The 20,631-nt window shown below is 43.4% G+C and overlaps 1 protein-coding gene across 1 annotated transcript in view; it reads right to left on the bottom strand.

Annotated features, from left to right (window-relative positions):
* The window catches only part of otogl (otogelin-like), a 47,516-nt gene that overhangs the window by 5,237 nt on the left and 21,648 nt on the right, over positions 1–20,631 (bottom strand). Inside the window, exons 28-51 of the mRNA XM_018755698.2 lie at positions 19,633–19,749; positions 18,801–18,957; positions 18,529–18,555; positions 18,245–18,412; positions 13,490–13,768; positions 11,241–11,358; positions 10,913–10,992; positions 9,743–10,373; positions 9,514–9,574; positions 8,018–8,195; positions 7,698–7,840; positions 7,474–7,497; positions 7,281–7,373; positions 6,692–6,881; positions 6,046–6,263; positions 5,816–5,957; positions 4,385–4,570; positions 3,430–3,642; positions 2,898–3,002; positions 2,426–2,533; positions 2,160–2,261; positions 1,467–1,571; positions 1,044–1,084; positions 798–861 (exon numbers count right to left, since the gene is read on the bottom strand). Coding sequence (XP_018611214.2) covers positions 798–861; positions 1,044–1,084; positions 1,467–1,571; positions 2,160–2,261; positions 2,426–2,533; positions 2,898–3,002; positions 3,430–3,642; positions 4,385–4,570; positions 5,816–5,957; positions 6,046–6,263; positions 6,692–6,881; positions 7,281–7,373; positions 7,474–7,497; positions 7,698–7,840; positions 8,018–8,195; positions 9,514–9,574; positions 9,743–10,373; positions 10,913–10,992; positions 11,241–11,358; positions 13,490–13,768; positions 18,245–18,412; positions 18,529–18,555; positions 18,801–18,957; positions 19,633–19,749 — 3,550 coding nt within the window. The remainder of the gene's footprint in view (positions 1–797; positions 862–1,043; positions 1,085–1,466; positions 1,572–2,159; positions 2,262–2,425; positions 2,534–2,897; positions 3,003–3,429; positions 3,643–4,384; positions 4,571–5,815; positions 5,958–6,045; positions 6,264–6,691; positions 6,882–7,280; positions 7,374–7,473; positions 7,498–7,697; positions 7,841–8,017; positions 8,196–9,513; positions 9,575–9,742; positions 10,374–10,912; positions 10,993–11,240; positions 11,359–13,489; positions 13,769–18,244; positions 18,413–18,528; positions 18,556–18,800; positions 18,958–19,632; positions 19,750–20,631) is intronic.

Genomic DNA, 20,631 nt, shown 5'->3' with positions numbered 1-20,631 from the left:
TTGAGAGAAAAAAAAAAAAAAAAAAGTCATTTTTCAGCTGGGAATAGGAATTTGTGAAGATGACGTTCTAATTTTTAGTCATTTTAAATTAGATTTAATTTTAATGTAGCTTGTTAGGAAAAAATGTTGCCTTACAGCATATTTTTTGTTATTAATTATTGCTGCATCCAAGACCTTTACAGAATAAATTGCCGTTTATCTGTTTCATTATTCTTTTATTGATTGTAATGATAATCAAGTAAACAAAATGGCTAGATGCTGACAAATGTTGCACACATTGTTTCAGTTAATAAAAGATAATAAAAGCGCTGCAACGAATTGGTGATCCTCCAAAGGTGTTTTGAGCCTCAAATAGGCGAGACTCAAAACACCTTGGAACACAGGCTCTGGAACACAGTACTCCCGTATAGGACAGATGGCTGATGAAAACGGGACAAATAAAGAAGTCTTACAGCAAATGCGGCTGTCAAGTACTGGTCAGATTTACAAGCAAATCAAGTAACAAACTGGTTTCTGGTCCCAGCTGTGTTCATAATTTCAGGACCCAATGTACACATGGCAACATTTGTACAGCATCAGAGAGGAGACAGCTGCATATTACAATGTGGCCTCTTTGCAGTCAGTAGAGAAGAACTAAAATACAACTTGGATGTCTTAAATATAGTCACGTCACTACCCTGCCTTGTTACTGCCCTAAAAACTGTACTTTATACATTTCAGAGGGGTTTTTCCTGCTGTGCTGACATCTCACACACAATGGGACTTGGGAGGACAATGCAAAGGGGAGGTGCTCTTACTACAGATGTACTGGGTGCATCCGCAGGTGCTGTTGAAGTTTGGGTCCACTGTTTGAATTTCACCCTAACAGAGGATGTAGAACTGGAAGTGAGGAGGCACGCATGGACTTTCGTGGATCTTCATGAACACCATCTGTCTCTCTGACCAGCTTTGATTAAAAGGTTATCGCTGAAGATTACATGAGGACTTCATAAACCGAGAAAACTATAAATCTGCAAAGGTCCTAGCTGACAGGGCAGACTTACCACTTGACATAACGGGGAAGAGTTATTCTGACACTGGCACTCTGTCGAAGAAAGAGCAGGAGTGATTAGGAGTGTAAATGAAGCATTTCACTTGTAAAACTGGAACAGTAAGCGTAAGGCAAATAAAATAAGGTATAAATATGGAAAAAAGTAATGCAATGCAGTTAATGTCTGAAAAACCCATTACCCATTGTAAGCAGTGTACAATACTAGCATTCTAAGTCATCTTGGTGAATAAAATATGGGCTGATAACAGCACATGGAGTTGGTTGGAAGCCACCTTGGAGAAAAGAGTCTGCTAAATGAATAAATGTAAATGTACTGTATGTAAATATAAAAAAAGCTCTTCTGGTTTTGCCTAAGATGTTTCTCAGCTTTCCCCAATTAAGCAGTAATTAAACATGGTAAAAAGTGCTGAGATACCGCATTGCCAGTCAGGGCAGCATCTTCCTGGGATGTTCTTCCTGACCATGGCTGTTCCTGGAACACACTCCGCCGTGGAGGCAGGGCAAAGGCTAACATCGCACACTGTAAGTGTTCAAGAGCAGAGCTACAGCTGTTTCTCAAGCCATCTCAACAAGCAATCTCAACTGGGGGCAGCAGGTGGCGTAGTGGTTAGAGCTGCTGCCTTGCTAACAAAGGACCCAGGACTGAATCCCACCTCCTGCTGCAGTGCCCTTGATCAAGGTAGTTACCCTGAATTGATACAGGAAAAATTACTCCAATAAAAATGACCCAGCTATATAAATGGGTAAATCACTGCAAGCAGTTCAACACTGTAAACTGCTTTAAAGAAAAGCATCAAGCTAACAACTCCACCTACCCTGTCCAATCAGTCTGTCCAACTGAAGCCAGCAACTCCACCCAAACTGCCTAAAGATTATTCACTTCGACCAACTATGTCACCAGCTAAAATGATGATTAATATTCTTAACTGAATTATTTTAATATATTTTCTGGTGTATATGCAATGTGAAAAATACATTTTAAATCCACATTTAAAAAGCTATATGTCTTCTGTGAATGCCTTCATATTTCACACATGATGGAAAAATGACAGATACTATTGCTGCATAAGGGACGTGAAGCTGACTATGAAAGCTAAGGGTGTGTTACCGCAGTGGTACTGAGGGCAGCAGCGATCCGTGGTGTTGAGATCAACAGCCAGGATCTCACCATCCTTGCACACCGGAATGGGGTCAATGCAGGACTCACACACTGCAGGAGATACAACCAGCCACAGGCATCTCAGGAACCAAAGGGCTGACCTCTGAACTAATCTGTTACATGCTGACATAATGTATGTGGATCTACAGAGCAAATGAACCAATCTATACTACAACTGCATAACAATAACAGAAATAAGCCCAACTCTTCCCTACCACAGAGGAAGGAGTAGCAGCAGGACTTCTCCATTCTGACCTCCACCAGGAACTGGTCCTCCCTGCACTCCGGCATGAGGACCGAGGGACAGGCCTGGGGGTCACACTCTGAGGAGCATGCCATATTGGAGCAACAGTAAATCAGTGGATTCCAGTGGGGAATGGAGGTGATCAGAGTAATGAACTGCAGTACAGAATACTATATAAACCTGAATATGGTTTATCTTCAAGTCAGAAGTCATGAACACCTTTTAGTCGGACAGACTTCCTCAGTGTCACTTAAGAGTTATGTGATCAGTCAAGTACTGAGGCATGAATACAGCCCAGAATTTAACATGGAGCACATGCTGATGTGACCCTGAGATGTTACATGATCAGAACATATGAAAATCCTTCATGACAACAAAAGAATCCCAGTTAATATAGGTTTAGACACAAAAGTATTAGACGTGGTAAATGTGACACAACTTACCACATCTGTACTCGGGGCAGCAGGAAAGGGTACTGTATCCAATGACCAGCCTGTTTCCATTCTCACAGGTAGGAGCCTCACTCTCACAGATGGTCAAGTTGCACTCTATAAAAGGCAGCAAACATTGTCAAGTTACTAGAAGAGAGATGTTAAGCGATGACGTAAACCCTAGATAAGAATATCTCACGATCAAAAGACTGCCTTTACCGTGACATTTACATTTATTAATTTAGCTGATGCTTTTTTCCCAAATAAAATGACAATAATAAGGTACTTAATATGATTGACCGGTTCACACAGCTGGGTAATTTTTACTGGAGCGATTCAGGGTAAGTACCTTGCTCAAGGGTACTAACTTGAGTCCTCTGAGTGCAAAGGGAGTGGTTTCAACCACTACACCACCTGCTACCCCACAGGACAGAGAAAAACAGTTCAGACTACCCATCAGTTGACATACTGTGGACTGGATTTTGGTTCACTGCTTGCACTTTAACTAAAGCTGTTGGGGTTTGATGTCGATGCCAAACCCTACCGCAAATCTTCTTGGGGCAGCAGGCACCCTCCTCGAGAATGTCGACAACATACTCCCCCTCTCTCTCGCAGAGGGGGGCAGGCAGCTCGCTGCAGTCAGGCTCCACTGCCACGATGCTGCCGTTCTCCAGACAGCGGTAGAGACAACAGCCCCTGTCCGATCCGTTCCACACCTCCCCCGGTGCTCGGGGGGCCCCTTCATTGTCTGTGCACACTGTAGTGCGGGTAACGCAAGAACGAACTTACATTGAGTCTAAATGACAAGTTACTCGCATCACACTTACCTTACTTTTCTCTTCTAGTCATCACAACATTCTCTTTAAATGTTATAAGTATTATTTTCATTGATTTTGCCATTTTCATTAGTTCCATTTGTTGGTTAAATTTTACTGAAGTGTTTAAAAACAATTATAATCAACAACTCAAATAAAAAAACAACTTTCTATAAAACAACCCAGCATAACCAGTAATCTCAACACACTAAAATCATTAATTTCCCAATATCGTAAATGAGAGATAACTTATTAGGACAAGCAGGATGGATGGATGATTACCTGTTCCAGTATTATTAGCCATTAAAATTATCCTCAAACCACTATTAGCATTTAAAATAAAACAATTCATACTACATTCAAATAATAGAAACACACCAAATTTTACTATTGCAGGTTACCCAGTGTACAAATTCACTCAGTTCACATAGACAGATGTTATACTGCGGTAGTTCTTGAGTTCAGACACTTCTGGAAAACAGTTCTACAGTAGGGCTGCATCTCAGATTTGGACCAGTAACCCTCAGGGTATAAGACCATGTCTTTAGCCACTACAGCCCTGTGACCCAAAACAGCACGCTGACAGGCTTCTACATGCCAATACATCAGGACAACTGGCACTGCAATGCACTATGGGTACAGAGCGGCTGTGCAGGAGGTGTCTGCGCTGCTTGGAACGCTCACCGCATTGGTCCTCCGTGACGCAGAAGGCAGAGTCGGCACGGTGAAGGATGGTGCCGCTTTTGCACACGCACTCCTCCCGAATGGAGGAGCAGGTGGACTCCTCATAGTACTCCCTGTTTTGGCAGGTCTTCGTCTGACAGGTGTTCACACATGGCTGGTACTCCTTACCTGGGGGGCACTTCAGGGCTTTGGGAGAAAGAGCATAGTGCATAGCAAGTCCTTCACAAGTATTTCAAATAAAAAATCTTATGTTAATTCTCAGTTTATGTTTGCAGAACTCAACCGAATTCCTGCTGCTTAAGGCTGTGTTCTGAAACACATCCTACCCAGCTCCTGGTCCAGGCTATGGAGATATCCCCCTGGAGTACTGAAGCTCCCTTCTGCTTAACCTTCTGGCCTCTACCATCAAGCCTCTCCAGCTGATCCAGAATATCACTGGATGACCTGTGTCTGAACTATCAAACCATTCCCATGTATATCCCCCTCCACATCTCTTTCCATTGGCTTCCTACTGTTGCCTGCATCAAGTTCAAGTCTCTGGTTATGGCCTATGGGACAGTCAAATGTCCATCACCTCAATACACCACCGAGAGCGTGCTACATGCCTGTGCCTCTGGCCATTTGGCAGTCTCACTGAAAAGGACCCCAAATCTAAAGTCTGTCAGGTCACAGTTTTAGCCCCAGTGTGATGTAATGAATACCCACTGTACCTCAGAACTGCTGAATTCCTTCCAGCAGTCATCTTTCAAACCCATTTTCCTCTCCAACACGTTTGTAAGTTGTTTTATTGTCCTGTTTCATGATTTAAATATCACTTCTATATGTAACTATCTCAATGTGAGCTCTGTGGCGGTGGCTATAATGAACAAACAAGTTACAATTCAACAGTAATGCAAATGTATCTAAGCCCTCTGTCCGTTTTGTAAACAACTTTTGTTTATTCTGAGCTACACATTTAAGAAAAGCATCTGCCAAAAGCATAAATGTAATATATGTAATTTCTTTTTACCCCGCACTTCTCCTGATCTTCTAACAGCTCCATTAGTTTATATCACACCATCTGTCCCGATCACCTCTGTATTTCCTATTTGACCCAGTTCTATAGGCAGCTACTTGTACACCAACAAAAACAGTGCACAGATAAACAAAATAGGCTTTGAAATACAATCATCTGCATTCACAGCTCTCTGGTTGCTGTGAAATGTGCTTTTGTTTAATCTCAGCTGTATGTTGTTTTGGTGAAAATCAAGTCCTAAATGAATAAATGCAAAAATAAATGTAAAACTCTCTTTCATAAAAACAAGTCTTTCACAAACACTATAAAAATGGTCTGAAACAGCTGCAGTCCACTTGGTACAAACTGTGGACTTTTGGACATAGAACAAAAGGTAAGTGGCTATACTGTCAAAGTGAACGAATGAAAGCACTCACGACAGAAGTCATGTGTTCTCCAGTTGATGCAAATATTGTGGGTGTAGCAGATGGCCACGTAGGCAGCAAGGAAATCACACTCGTTGTCTTTGTAGTGGAGGTCACCAGCCCAGATCTTGTCACAGAACTGTTCCGGGGAGACCTTTGCAAGGAAAATGGCATTGAAGGCAGGACATCTTGAATATTTGATGCACCGGTAACTTCCGAGTTAACAAATGAAAGCTGTCTACCTTCTTGTGGCACTCAGAGAAGGGGCTCCGATTGAGCATCTGGAAGCACTTGGTGCAGTTGCCTGTGGTGCAGTTGTCGCCGACCCTGCGGAAGTAGTCCGTCTCCTCTGAAGTGTCTACCATCCAGCTCTGCAGGAACACTGGGATGTCCTGCACATCCCTTACCACAGTGCCATTAGGGAGCTTCAGGTCATCTGCTGGGTTTCCATCACAGCATCCTGTGGATCACATAGCAATTACATCACCACTGCACTAGAGGCAGTAACACCACTGAGACAACAGGAGAGTGCGAAGAGATGAGGACTTTGGTTTTGATGCAGCCTGTTACTGATCTAGGACACAACTCTACGGATATGACACCATGAATATGACACTACACATGTGACACATTACAGATACAACACTCGAGAAATACAACACAATATAAATTTGATGCACTACAAACTTCTGCACCATAAATATAACTCACCGTTACTATGACATACCACTTACATAATGCTTGAGAATCTTTGGTATTTCATATACTTAAAAAGTCAATTTATTATGAACAATGAGGTGCATAATGTAGTGTAAGGATTCTGTAATATACCTTTTTTTACACTAAATGTTCATAAATGTGGGAGGCAATCAAGTCAATGCATCCTACCACAGAGCCCGCGTGTTCTAGAAGTTGCATTGGAGGGTGCGTTGTACTGCAGGACCATGATGCCTGTGCTGTGGTACCACTGAATGCTGACCCCACCGGGTGTGCGGATCACGTACATTGTGCCAGTGTCATCAATGTGCAGGTTCTGCCTCGTGAAAGGCAGCCGCGCGTTGATGAAGTTGATTGAGACCTACAGTAAATATCAAGGTAATGTATAGAATGCTTAAAAGAGCCCATGAAAGACAATGGTAAGATACGGGTAAATTCAGTATGAGTCTCTACACCCTATCAAGGATGTGAAAAAAAAGAATAAATAATCCAACAACACACAAGCATCAGATAAGCGTAGTGGTTAAGAGAACAAAGAGTACTATTTCAAGGTCCTTCAACAAAGTCATACTATCACATTTCAGTACAAATGGGTAAAACTGAGGGTTACGCAGAAAATATGAGTTGGCGAAATAAAAGAAAATTATATCCTCACTTGCGACATACTCTGGCTCTGAAGTTATTGTTACAGATAAGAGCAAGTGACTTATGATGTAGTGAATGACATGGGACAGCAAAAAGGCAGGACTGGAAAAGTCACCTTTCTCTCCAACCGATTGATCATAATCCTGTAGGAATGTGTGGTGATGTTGAGCTTCTTAAAACAGAGCCCAGATGTGCCGCCTGTGGATGTCTGTGTGGAGGAGATGCATATTTGAGAGTGTAGTACAGACAATGACAAGTCAACGAGGATCCTGTTCATCAGTATGTCAGACAAACTCTCAGCCACTTACAGGTCGCCTGATGGAGTTGACACTCTGGAAAAAACACAAACCCTTATTAAACGCTTGGAGATATTAGCTATGGCTCTATTAACTCACATGATGATACATAGTTAATGCATGTATGCAAAAGTATGTAGTATCTTTAGAATTTTTTTTTAATTAATTATCATTGGTAACTTCGATAGGAACCCAGGAGTCCCAGTAAGGAAAATGTTAGATTGAAGCGGCCTTACCTCACTAGTTGGGCACTTCTCGATGTGGCCCACAATATTCTCTCTGGGAAGATGGACCAAAATATATGATCCATTGTCATAGAGGGCCACATTATTGCCATCGAAAGTGATCACTCGCAGGTCTGAAATCACCGAGCAGCGACCTGACGTTGGGAAAAGGCAGTTTCATTTAAAACACATAGAGTTTCATAAATTTTATGCATGCTGTAACTATTACTGTGTGCAAAAATCAAGCTCTGATGTACATGAGACCGAAGCATATGACGCTGAATCATTAAAAAGACTGAGACAATTCCAGTTTGACGAAGATGGGCTCTTACAGGGACATTCCCACTGGGGACAGCAGACATCCCGATTGGTCTGAACCGCCATGCCCAGCAGGCCGCAGTTGGGTTGGGTCACGTTGAAGCGGCAGTGCAGGGAGGCGTTATGGAGCATCAGTTGCCCATTGAAGCAGATGTACTCGCTGCATTCATCCACACGGTGCGAGAACGGAGGCTGAGAAAACACAAATTGGCATGAAGCTCAGAAATGCCACACTGTACATTTACATTTATTTATTTTGCTGATGATTTTCTCCAAAACAAATTGCAGTATTAAGCTCCTCACAATGATCTACCCATCTATACCGCTGGGTAACTTTTACTGTATTAACTCAGGGTAAGTACCTTGCTCAAGGGTAGTATGGCAGGTTGTGGGATTCTGTTTTGGGTCCTTCCAGGAAAAGGCAGAAGCACTAACCACTACTCCACCTGATGCCCCATATCCATTTATTGCTGCACATATTTATTTTCATATAATTTAACAGGGATCTAAATTCCTGGCTCTGATGCTGCTTTCTGTACCTGAATTAATTAGCTTTGGCCACTGAGGAAAGCAACATTGAGAAGGGCTTCAATGGGAATTTGAGTCTTCCTTGCCGATAGGCTCATTGGCTGATTATATTAAAAAGCGTTAAGAGATCTCGATACTCCCGGAACCTATTTGGACCGAAGCAGTTCCATCGCTGCGTTTGTAAGATGTTAAAGCTGAATTTACAGTCCAGTGAGCTGGCACCCTTTATCGAAATTTTCCCCTTCACACAATGAATCCACGGAGCCACTGCGCTTTATTGGACCTGTTTACGTGTAACCTGACTGCCCATAATTTACAGAGAGCAGCGAAGCCGGCATTTTCAAGTAGAGCTATACCCCCAGCGGCCGCATTCCAGCTTTATCTCCTCTGGCATGTCCAAAGGAGTGTTTCTTTCCAAAGGGGATTTATTAGGGGAAGCGGGCCAGGATCCTTCAACGTAAAGATTATTGCCAAGATTTACAGCCCAAACCAGATGTGCCTGAGCATATCTAAAACCAGAGTGGACTCTGTCCTTTGTGCAGAAGCCATTAAATATGAACTTTACGGATATGACCATGTCCATTGCACACCTATTAGATAACCATAACAGAGCTATCTTGAAGATCTATGCCATTGTTAGTTCAAGCAACTGGATTTGTGCCCAAAGATTGTTAGTTCAAATTGCAGGAGGGGAGCACAAGATTTATTCTTTACCCAAACTGCTTCAATATTTAACAGTAGGATGGCGTAAAATTGTTACCTGTAAGTAATTTACTTTGGATAGAAGTTAAAAAAACAACAGTAGGAATGATGTGGTGATTTCTTCAGAACCCTAATCAAAAGCACCGCCCTACTTGTAAGTGTAGCTCCTCAAAAACCCAGGCTTGCTACAATGGCTCTTTCCTTCGGGAAGATATTTTAATTACTTTTTAAGAAATTAAAAGCAACCCCTGTTGAAACGTGAGGGAATCGTTGCTCTTACGGTGCAGGGGGCTGTGGGCAGGAGAAATGGCGGCAGCACTGTGGTCATGTCCACTGGTTCGGTTGTAGGGGAGGACTCTGCAGTGGTGGTCGCTGCTGCGACAGCCTCTGTGGTTGTCTCGGCTGGGGACGACGTGGACTCCGGCCGTACAGTGGTGGTGGTCAGCGGGGCTTCGGTCTCGGTGGAATGGGGTGTCGCTGTGCTGGTTTCCATGGTCTGGGGTGGTGATGGAGTGGTGAAAAGTGTGGTGGAGATGGGTGCCACAGAAGTGGTAGGGGTAATAGGAGGGGTAGTTGGGAAGGCAGTTGTAGCCTGCGTTGTGGTGGTGGGTGATGGCTCAGCGCTGGTCGTCCTCACTGTCGATGTGGTGGGAGGTTGTGTGGTAACGAGAGGGGTTGTGTGTTCCGGCGTTGTTGTGGGAACCACTGTGGTGCTGGTGGGCCCCTCGGTGGGCAAGGTGGTCAATGCCGGTGTTGTGACAGGCACTGTGGTGGAAGGGGCTGAAGTTGTTGGCGTCAGGCTTGGGGTAGAGGAGCGTGCGGTTGTTGTGGATGTGGTCTCAGGAGCCGGGCTGGTCACCATAGTGGTTGGAGGAGCACTGGTGGTGAGGACAGGGGGGCTTGTCCTCTCGGTGACAGCGGACGTGGTGGGGCTGGTGCTTGAGGTGGGTGGTGTGCTGCTGGAAGGCAGCAGGGTGGAGACAGGGGAGGTGGGCAGAGCCGTGGTGGTTGGAACACTGGTGGTTTGCGGCTCAGTCACTGTGGTGGGTTCAGAGGTGGTCGTGGTGGTGGGAACTGTTGTAGTTCTGTTAGATCTTGTCACAAACATGTAAGGAGTAGGTGTTGGTGGGAGAACAATGCCTGCAAAAAAAAAAAAAACAAAAATAGTAAATATAACTGTTAAATTTCTAGATTTATACATTCTGTATTCTGATTTATACATTTTGTCAGTGATAATCCACTGGTCAATGGCCACAACTAGCTATTTCACTGAAATGTGTGGCCAACTCGATGTCCATTAAATATGTTACAAATCCAAGAACCCATTTTGCTTCAATGACAAGAATCTAGAAGCTGAACTAAGAACTGCATCGTGTTCTGCAAAATTAATCCTGTAATTTCTTGACAGTGTGGGAGAAAATGAATACCAAATGTCTCAGTGAAACTAATTTATTTAGGGAAAATGTTTTTGTCAAAGTTGGGCACTGACTCTCAATGTCATCAGATTTCTGCAATTTTTATTTATTTTTTTTGATAATAGTGTGGTTATTTCTGTGGTTGGCCGTGGTGTACTGTGTGGTGATACACTTTGTGGAAAGGCTACACTAATCTAACACTTCTGATTTGTCTGCATCATTTCAGTCCTACACACAGAGACGATTCACAGAAGCTGTACTCACAGTCTTCCCTGTAGACACATCTTCTTGTGATCTCATCAAGAATCATATTTCTGGGACACCGTGGGAAGCACCCTTCCACCCTGTATGGAGGAACAGAATGGGCTGAGTACATGTCTTCTCCCTGAAGTACTCCCCATACTAACAGTCTATCGTTGTCGTCATGGCGAGATGTACACCTCATTTCTCCATTTTCTGCACCTAAAGATGTCCTCTCGACCTCAGGATCCAATGCTTTCTAGAAACTACATTTAAAAAGGGGTATATAAATGCCATTCTGGTAGATGCTGAGCATCATTAATGTTCCGTGCAACAGGAGCTGTGATCTTACGGGGGGAGGAACCGGCACCGGGTGGCACTGGGATCGCTGCAGGTCCGCAGACACGGGCTGGCGCACGCCTGGTACTTCCACTCGCACATGATTCGGTATGGGATGAGGAAGCTGCTCTCTGGAAAACAGGTTCATTACCTTTCACATTTGTCTATTTAGTGGACACTCCCCTCTAAAGCAATTTACAGCATTGAAGCTCCTGAGAAAGATTTACCCTTTTATACACATGGGTAATTTTTACTCTCAGTTCAGAGTGAGTACCTTGCTCTAGGGTGCTACAGCAGGTGTGGAATTTGAATCCTTTGAGTACATCATTGTGGCTCTAATTACTATTCCACCTGCTGCCCCTAAAAAAGTCATCTAAGTCATTACAAAGTCTTATCCCAAGTGGAGCCATGCACCGTTTGTCATTTCATTTTATTTTCTTACAGTGAAGTGTTTGTTCTGCTTGTAACATGGCCAATCTGTCCCGTACGTGACACACTCGTTCACGTGACCTCACAGAGGCAATGCTGATGCCCGAGCAATCTTTGAGTGCTGCGTTTGATACTGTATACCATAGTATCCTACTGAGTAGACCTGAAATCCTGATTGGACTAAGGGATACTGTCCTTAAGTGGTTTAATTCATATTTAGCTAACCGTGAACAATTTGCTTTGAAATCAGATGACTACACCCCCTTCATCTCAACTATGGTTCGATATGGTGTGCCACAGGGCTCTATGTTAGGTCCATTATTGTTCTCACTCTGTATGTTACCATTGGGTAATACTGTATTACCCACAAACACAACGTGAGTTTCCATTCATATGCCGATGACACACAGCTATACGTTTTGTTTAAGCCTGATGATCCATCACATCTGGTGTCTTTAGCTAACTGTTTTAGCAATACAAAACTATGGATGAGTAAAAATGTTTTATCTCTGAATGCTACTAAAACAGAAGTACTTATGGTGGGTGGTGATGCCAAAACTGTTGACACAGTCACACCAATCTATACCACAAATGGTATTAATCTGAAGCGTTCAGATTGTGTCACGGATTTGGGTGTCCTGTTGGATGGAAAGCTGTTATTTGTGTCTCATGTAAATGTTTTGACTAAGTCGTGCCTCCTTCAGTTAAGAAACATAGCTAAATTACGGCAATTCCTATGTAGGTAGGATGCTGAGAAATTGGCTCATGCTTTTGTTTCAAGCAGGCTAGACTACTGTAATGCTTTACTATCAGGTTGTCCATACCAGACTGTATCCAGGCTACAGTTGGTACAAAATGCTGCTGTGAGAATTGTCACTACAACTAGGAAGTACAACCATATAACACCGGTACTGAAATCTCTGCATTGGCTCCTGGTTACAATTAGAGATGATCACAAAATCCTACTTTTGACCTATAAGGCGGTACATGGCATTGCTCCGGCTTACCTTTCTGAGATTACTGATTCTTATATTCCAGGACGATATTTTCGTACATTGGATGTGGGTTACCTTAAAAGTACCTGAGATCAACAAGACCTCAGTAGGAGGTCGAGCCTTTACCTATAGAGCACCTAAATGGAAATGGAATAGTCTACCAGTTACTGTCAGAAATGCCCCGTCTGTATCGGTCTTCAAATCCAGACTAAAAAAAGACTTACATGTTCACTTGGGTATATAACCACGAAATTTAATTCCACTTGGCTGTGTTTTAGTTTATTCCAGTTTTTCCTACCTCTCTATCAAAACACAATAAACTTATTTCTTTAAGTTATACATTACTAACAATTTCTTCTTGTTGAGCATTGTTTCCCTACAATGAGACCTGAGGAGGCCACCCGGCTGTTCCAGAAGCACCCCATGCTCACCGAAGATGGTGACCAACTGCCATGATGGACGAGTCGTACCTTGCTGAACCGGGAAATCAAGCTACCATACAGCAACAATGCTATTATTCCTTGTAAACTAGCTTTGAAGTCTTATTAAATCTAGAATTCCCAGGCACTTGGACCCCCAGAGGTTTTTTTTTTCTCCCTCAACTACCAGTTAAGAGTTTTTGTTCCTTTCCACCATGGCCAGTAGACATACTTATAGCTCTATAAAAGCATTGTATTACAATAGTCTGTAGTCAACAGTTTTCTGTGTGTCTTTGTTCTGAGGTATTTGTTCTTTTTGCTTTCTTCTTCTGTTGTGTCACTACGTGAGCATATAAAAATAAAAATGTATAAATTAAATAAACAAAAATAAATTGAATTGAACGGAATCAAATTAATACCTTCGAGGACGAAGCTGCTGATGTGTTTGAAGCGCTCCGAGTGGTCATAGGCCTGAACGCTAACGCCGCCCCGGCCCAGCGTGAGGAAGACACCTTTCTGGCCCTGCAGCTCGAAGGAGGAGTGGCCCGGCAGCCATAGGCCTTGGTGGTGGATGAAGGTGGCCCTCTGGCGGAAATCCTCCGTGCTGGTCCAGCGCTCCAGGCGTACAGAAAACCCCACCGACACGCACAGGAAGTAGTTGGGTCTCTCAGCTGATTCCAAGGAGACGGCAGGTACACCTGCAGGGAGCAAAGTGGCTAGTTTGATAGACCTTCGTAGGAAAACAGCTGGTAATGTAGTGGTTAGAGCTTCTACCTTTGGACCCAAAGGTTGCACGTTTGAATCTCACCTCTGGCTGTAGTATCTTTGAGCAAGGAACTTACCCTAAATTGTTCCAGTAAAAAATTACCCAGTTGATTAAATAGGTAAATTACTGTAGACAGATTAACACTGTAAGTTGCTTTGGAGAAAAGTGTCTGCTAAATGAATAAATGTAAAACCTTCATGGGTGGATTACATCTTAAAAGGGCTCCAAGCGTTGGACACTTATCCTTGATAGCATCAGTGAGTATGCAGCCATGCAAAAACAAAGAAAGGTTTAAAACTAAACTTTGTATGATACCACTCATTATTTATTATTAAATAAGTAAAATTTATTTTCAAGCATTTTCACTATGTTGTGACATAAGTGAGACACGTTAAATGTGTGCACAATGAGCATGTCCCACTTTCTGGAAGATAAAATGTAAATATGATGTGTGTGTTCTTTCAAACACAGGCACAGGAGGAACACTTCCAGTCGACAAAGATAAATTACAAACCATGACTTTGTTCTAGAAAGCAATACAGAGCAATTAGGACTCAAGGTACAAAAAATGAGTGCCACTTATTAACCTCCAAAGTGAACATCATAATCAATAGACACACGAATGGACGTTCATAACAAGATTTCACTGCTGAAATCCAGCTCCTGAACTGATAGAACACAGCTAACACCTTGCGCTGGTATCACCGCTGACCTATGACCTAAAGTAATAATCAGCCAAAACATTAAAACCACCTGCCAAATATCGCGTAGCCGCCAAAACAGCTCTGGTCAAGGCATGGACTCCACAAGACCTCTCAAGTTATCCTGTGGGATCTGGCACCAAGACGTTAGCAGGAGATCCTTTAAGTCCTGTAAGTGCGAGGTGGGGCCTCCATGGATCAGACTTGTTTTTCCAGAACATCCCATAGATGCTGTCTAGAAAGCGGCTCAAATCTATTCGAACCCGCACTGCTAGGTACAGGAACAGCTTTTACCCCACTGCTGTAAGAGTATATAACACTTACCAATGTGCCACCTTTTGTAACTAGAGTTGGACTGCTCCTTCCAAGCACATTGGTAGATTACAGTGTCACTTTAAGCATTCTCATGTTCTGAGTTCTCTGTCTGTTATTTATTGTTACTGTTATTTATTGTTATTGTTTATTAGCATTACTCACTGTCATTGTTTGTTTTGTAGAGTGTTTCTATTGTTTTCTTCATAGTCTGTGGAGAAGCATTCAAGAAGAATTTCATGATACTTGTACCTATGATAATAAACTTGAAACCTGAAACTTGAGATGCACGACTGGATTGAGATCTGGGGAATTTGGAGGCAAAGTTAACACCTTGACCTCTTTGTCATGTTCCTCAAACCATTTCTGAACAATCTGTACAGTGTGGCAGGGCCACTGCCATCAGGGAATAGCGTTGCCATGAAGGAGTGTACGTGGTCTGCAACAATCTTTAGGTAGGTGGTACATGTCAAAGTAACATCCACATGAATGCCAGGACCCAAGGTCTCCCAGCAGAACATTGCCCAGAGCATCACACTGCCTCCGCCGGCTTGCCTTCTTCCCATAGTGCATCCTGCTGCCATCTCTTCCCCATCTAAAAGAAAACGGGATTCCTCAGACCAGGCCACCTTCTTCCATTGCTCCATGGTCCAGTTCTGACGCTCAAGTGCCCATTGTAGGGGCTTTCCGCGGTGGATGGGGTCAGCATGGGTGCAATGACCGGTCTGCAGCTACACAGCAAGCTGCAAAGCACTGTGTGTTTCAGCACCTTTCTATCATGGTCAGCATTAAGGTTTTCAACCATTTCTGCTACAGTAGCTCTTCTGTGGGATCAGACCAGACGGGCTAGCCTTCGCTCCCCATGGGCATCAGTGAACCTTGGATGCCCATGAACCTGTCACCGGGTCACCGGTTGTGCTTCCTTGGACCACTTTTGGTAGGTACTAACTACTGCATACCAGCAAAACCCCACAAGAGTTGCTGTTTTGGAGATGCTTTGACCCAGTCGTCTAGCCCAAACAATCTGGCCCTTCTCAAAGTCGCTCAGATCCTTATGCTTGCCCATTTTTCCTGCCTCCAACACATCAGATTCAAGAACTGACTATTCACTTGCCGCCTAATGTATCCCACCCCTTAACAGGTGCCACTGTAATGAGATAATCAATGTTATTCACTTTTACTGTCAGTGGGTTTTAATGTTGTGGCTGATCAGTGTATACTTATTAGAATCACCATTTACACATTCATATTTAGTGCCACTGCAATATCCACTCCTATGCTAATATTACTTAGATGTGCTTCTATACATCCCTGTAAATAAGTGTGCCATTTCTATATTATTGTGTTATTGAATATTTGTTACTTTATAATTACCCCATTATTTTAATGTCCTGTTATGTTGTGTCTAAATGAGAATCCACCATATCTAATTCACATTTATTTATTTAGCTGACACTTTTCTCCAAAGCGACTTCCAATGAACTCCATGTAGTGTTAATCAACCCACACACCTTACTTACAAAGGTGACTTACAAAGCTAGATAGACTACTTACAACGGGTCACTCATCCATACATCAGTAGAACACACTCGCTCTGTCACTCACACGCCATGTCTCTGGAGTGTGGGAGGAAACCAGAGCACCCGGAGGAAACCCATGCAGACATGGAGAGGACATGCAAACTCCACAGAGACTGAGCAGGGACCAAACCCACGTTTCTCTCAAACCACTTGTAGGACAGCAGTGCTACTCGCTGTGCTACCATGCCATCCTGGCACCGGCATCGTGTCACCACCATGGGTTGAGCTTCAGGTTACATTCAAGGAAATTGCCTCTTCTGAGCTCGTGGCATGTTTTTATTGCCCTCTCCTAAACATAATTTAATAATTGAATAATCTTAAGCATTCATAATTATTTACCCATTTATATAGCTGGGTAATTTTTTACTGGAGCAATTCAGGGTATGTAGTTTGCTCCAGGGCACTACAGCCAAAAGTGGGAATCAATCCTGCAACCTTTCGGTCCAAAGGCAGTAGGTCTAACCACTACAGTACCAGCTGCACTGCTAATTCCATGGGCAAGTGTACTTGGTGAATAACGTGTTATTTTACTCATGATGCACAATTACCATAGTAAGTACTTGAGTGACATTACCCAGCAGGACCCATGTATTGGTATGCTGCTCTTGACTCCACCCATAGCTGCACTTGTTGAGTCATTATCAGTTGAGAACATGCCATCATCTGACCCTCAGTGTCACCACCATGGCTTGAGCTTCAGGTTACACTCAAGGAATGCACCTCTTCTGAGCTTGTGGCATGTTTTTGTTACCCTCTCCTAAATACAACTTAATAATTTAAGAGCCACAACAGAGTCAGATGAGGAGATATCTCATCATGAACAAGTGATTCTTTTCCATTATGTTTCATTTTATTATGATTCCAATTTGAATATGTCGATTGCATGCCCGAGTGACCCTCGCCATAATGAGGCTGTGGTAACAGGAGGAGGCACTCAGGCATGGTAATCTGCCCGCTGGGGCATAGGGTTACCTGCAGGGATTGTTGCTCTTATTGCCACTCATTGTGGGTCAGAAAGGAGCAGGGAGGCTATTTGTTGTAGCAATTAATAAGCTCAGACAGAGAGCTATAGTCCTTTACTTCTGTACACCCCGACACACACACATAAACACATACACATACACACACAGCCCGTCCTGTGTCCACCGAAGCACGTTGGAAACTCATATCTGACCCAGACACTGTGGGGTCATGCAAGCTGATATGACTCTAGACATAGTGATTCAGACAAGTATCACTGGAATTCTGGGGGTAGGGAGGGTTAAAACACTTCAGTCTGACTACTGTGTGTAAGTTTGTCATCACTCAACATTGTCATCATCACCCACTGGTATCCGCACTGCATCCGCATGGCACCGTTTGTGGTCTCTGACTATTTTTTATGCACTGAAATTGTCCGATTGAGCTGTCCGTCGGTTTGTTAATCTGTCTTTCTGTCCATCTGTCCAGCCATTCATCCCTCCATCTTTCCTGAGTCATGCCTCTAAAAGGCAAGCAACGTTCTTTGCTACATGACGAAAGATTCAGAAGCTCAACGCATTTTAAATCTATCATCTACTGCCAGATATTAAGATCAACAAATGGATTCAACACATTAATATATTAATACATTTCTTAAGGTGAGGTTCTACGTCATGTTCATTTGAAACAGTGCCAAGGGTTTTCGATAGACTCACTTCCAGAGACTAGATTCCATTATCTGATGAAGGGAATATATTAACTGTGTGAAAAGCAGTAAACTGAGTTCAAGATGAAGGCAGAACCCAGGGAAGATGGTGCGGGTCGCCATGAGAAGTATAGTGATGACAAACTCACGTGAGAACTTGTCCTTGAAGAGGCCTGCTGTGACCATGAAGTTGAACAGGATCCCACTCTGAGCACCAATTCTGGGCAAGGGGAACACCTCCCCACTGGTCAGGTTGGCTCCCACCACGGTTTCATTGAGCGCAGCGTTTAGCAGGACGTAAGGTCCTTCTCCCAGCTCTGAAACACAACAATAAGCCCATAATAAACAGGTCACAGCTCATTTTTATTCTGGAGCACTGAGTGACTTTTAGGATGAGTGGCATTTCATTCCATAATTACAAACTCCAACATACCTTGATTGTAGTATTCGCAGTCATAGGCTGAAAGAAATGCAACACCTTTTATTTATTATGTGCTTATGGAAATCGATAAAGCAAAGCAGATTTATACAGGTATCAGCTTTATATTGACACAAATGACTAAAAATGTTGGCCTGTGTCATCATAACTAGACTGCGTTGGCAGCATTGACCACGCTTTCTTTCGTGGTGTTTCTAACAAACAGAGGAGGACGAGTTGCCGGGCATTGGCTGTCCTGTCCCTGGGACCCCCCCCCCGTGACTCACAGCAGACAGTGGGGGACCGCCAGTGAATGGTGACCCCCTGCTGGCAGCACTTGTGGGCATACGCAGCAATGCTTGTGCAGAGACACTCGCAGTCTCCGCCACGGTTGCAGTTGCATGTGTCCGTCAGACAGTTCTTGTAGAACCACGTCACGTCCACCTGCAGGGGGTCAGGGGTGGGTGAAAGGGCAGCCATTGCCATGGTTGATGAATAATTAACCAGATCTAGAGGACACTGCTGGTCAGAAATGTAACCTGTGCTGGTCAGTAATCAAAATTATTCATATTGTTATACATTTGCTGTTGTAATACAGCCACTGAGGGAATTGGTGCTCTCTAAACAAATTCTTCGTCCTAGATAACAAATCAAAATGTTCAACGTGTCCATGAAACAAACAGTTTCCTATTTCTATCTAACAATACATGACTTTATTTTCAATTTACTTTTAAAATATGTAAATCATATTTGCCTGTTTATGTTGGATTTTTTTTTTTTTTTTTGCTGTAAGGAGAGACAACCCTAAACAGGGCTACAAAATTTTCACAGCAGCGGCAGATTCAAGTCAGCACCACCACCTAGTGGTTTGCGCCAGTAATCCTGACGTGCATCTTTCTGCCCTTCCTCCTTCTGGCCCACAACCGTGGCACTATCGGCTTACGGCACCTCCCACCCTCCCTGGATTCTTTCAGAAAAAATGCCAGTGATGACCTTTACTAGAAGTTTTATTTGTATTTATTCTTTTTTTAAACTGTAGACGACGGCACCTCAGTGGCTGCTGCGGAGGTGCATCCCGCCGGCTTTACGTGGGAGAGACAAAGCGGCCGTTGTGCCTACCACGTTGTGGCAGGGTGAGAAGACGTCACTGTACAAAAGGGCGCATTCCCGCTTGGCGTAGGGCTGTCGGTTCAGGTCTCCTTCGCACGGCCTCTGCACCACAAAGTCACTCTCACACTGAAGAACACAGAAGGAACAGGGAGGTGGGGGGACACATTCCTGTGTTGAAGCCAGCAGCCGGATCTTATTCCCAATCAAATACCACACGGCAGATTAGCTAGCCACTTTACAGGAATTGCATGCCGTGTGAGGAGGTAGAGTAGAAAAGCAAAAGGGAGGACGAGTCGGTTGGTTGACATGCTGAGGCAGAGAGCTGTGTACTGCGAGTGCCTCCATGAGAGACGATGTGCATTCAGGTTGACGTTGGTCCATTTGGCATGTTCAAGCGGTTCTGGAGTGAGAATTACAGAATAAACCTGCCCTCATATCACGAACGTGTGGTTACATATTTTCAAAGACACAAACATTTTTCTGTTCATTTTTAATCCGATTTTATTCATATATACTTAAAACTGAAGACTCTGTTCATGGCCTACAAAAGCATAAAAGGAACTGCTCCCAGGTATCTACAAGACTTGATCATCCGCTACACCCCAACCAGACTGCTACACTGCTCCATCTCTGCCCACTTAGTGGTCCCATGCACAAAAAGGGCCAAAAGCACAAAGGTTTTCCGTTCTGGCTCTGATGTGGTGGAATGACCTCCCCTGTCACTCAGAACTGCTGAATCTCTGTCTACATTTAAGAAAGGTATTAAAACTCACCTCTTCCGGACTCACTTCTCCCATGGTCTCAAAGATTCATGTTCATGCTCTATAACTTTGATATCATAACCATTGAATGCTGGATAAACTTTCACACAGTTACTCATGTAATGTAAATATTTAATTAAAAAAATTAAAATAGGAATGTGATTAGTAATTATCGGTTATTTGGATAAACCTCTGTGCAGCTACTTGTGTAATATACATTGGTTCATTTGGCGAAAAGTAAACTAAC

Source organism: Scleropages formosus, chromosome 24 (assembly GCF_900964775.1).
Source record: "Scleropages formosus chromosome 24, fSclFor1.1, whole genome shotgun sequence".
Classification (NCBI taxonomy): Eukaryota; Metazoa; Chordata; class Actinopteri; order Osteoglossiformes; family Osteoglossidae; genus Scleropages; species Scleropages formosus.
The sequence above is the reverse complement of the archived record's forward strand: the minus strand, read 5'-3'. Positions and strand labels throughout refer to the sequence as shown.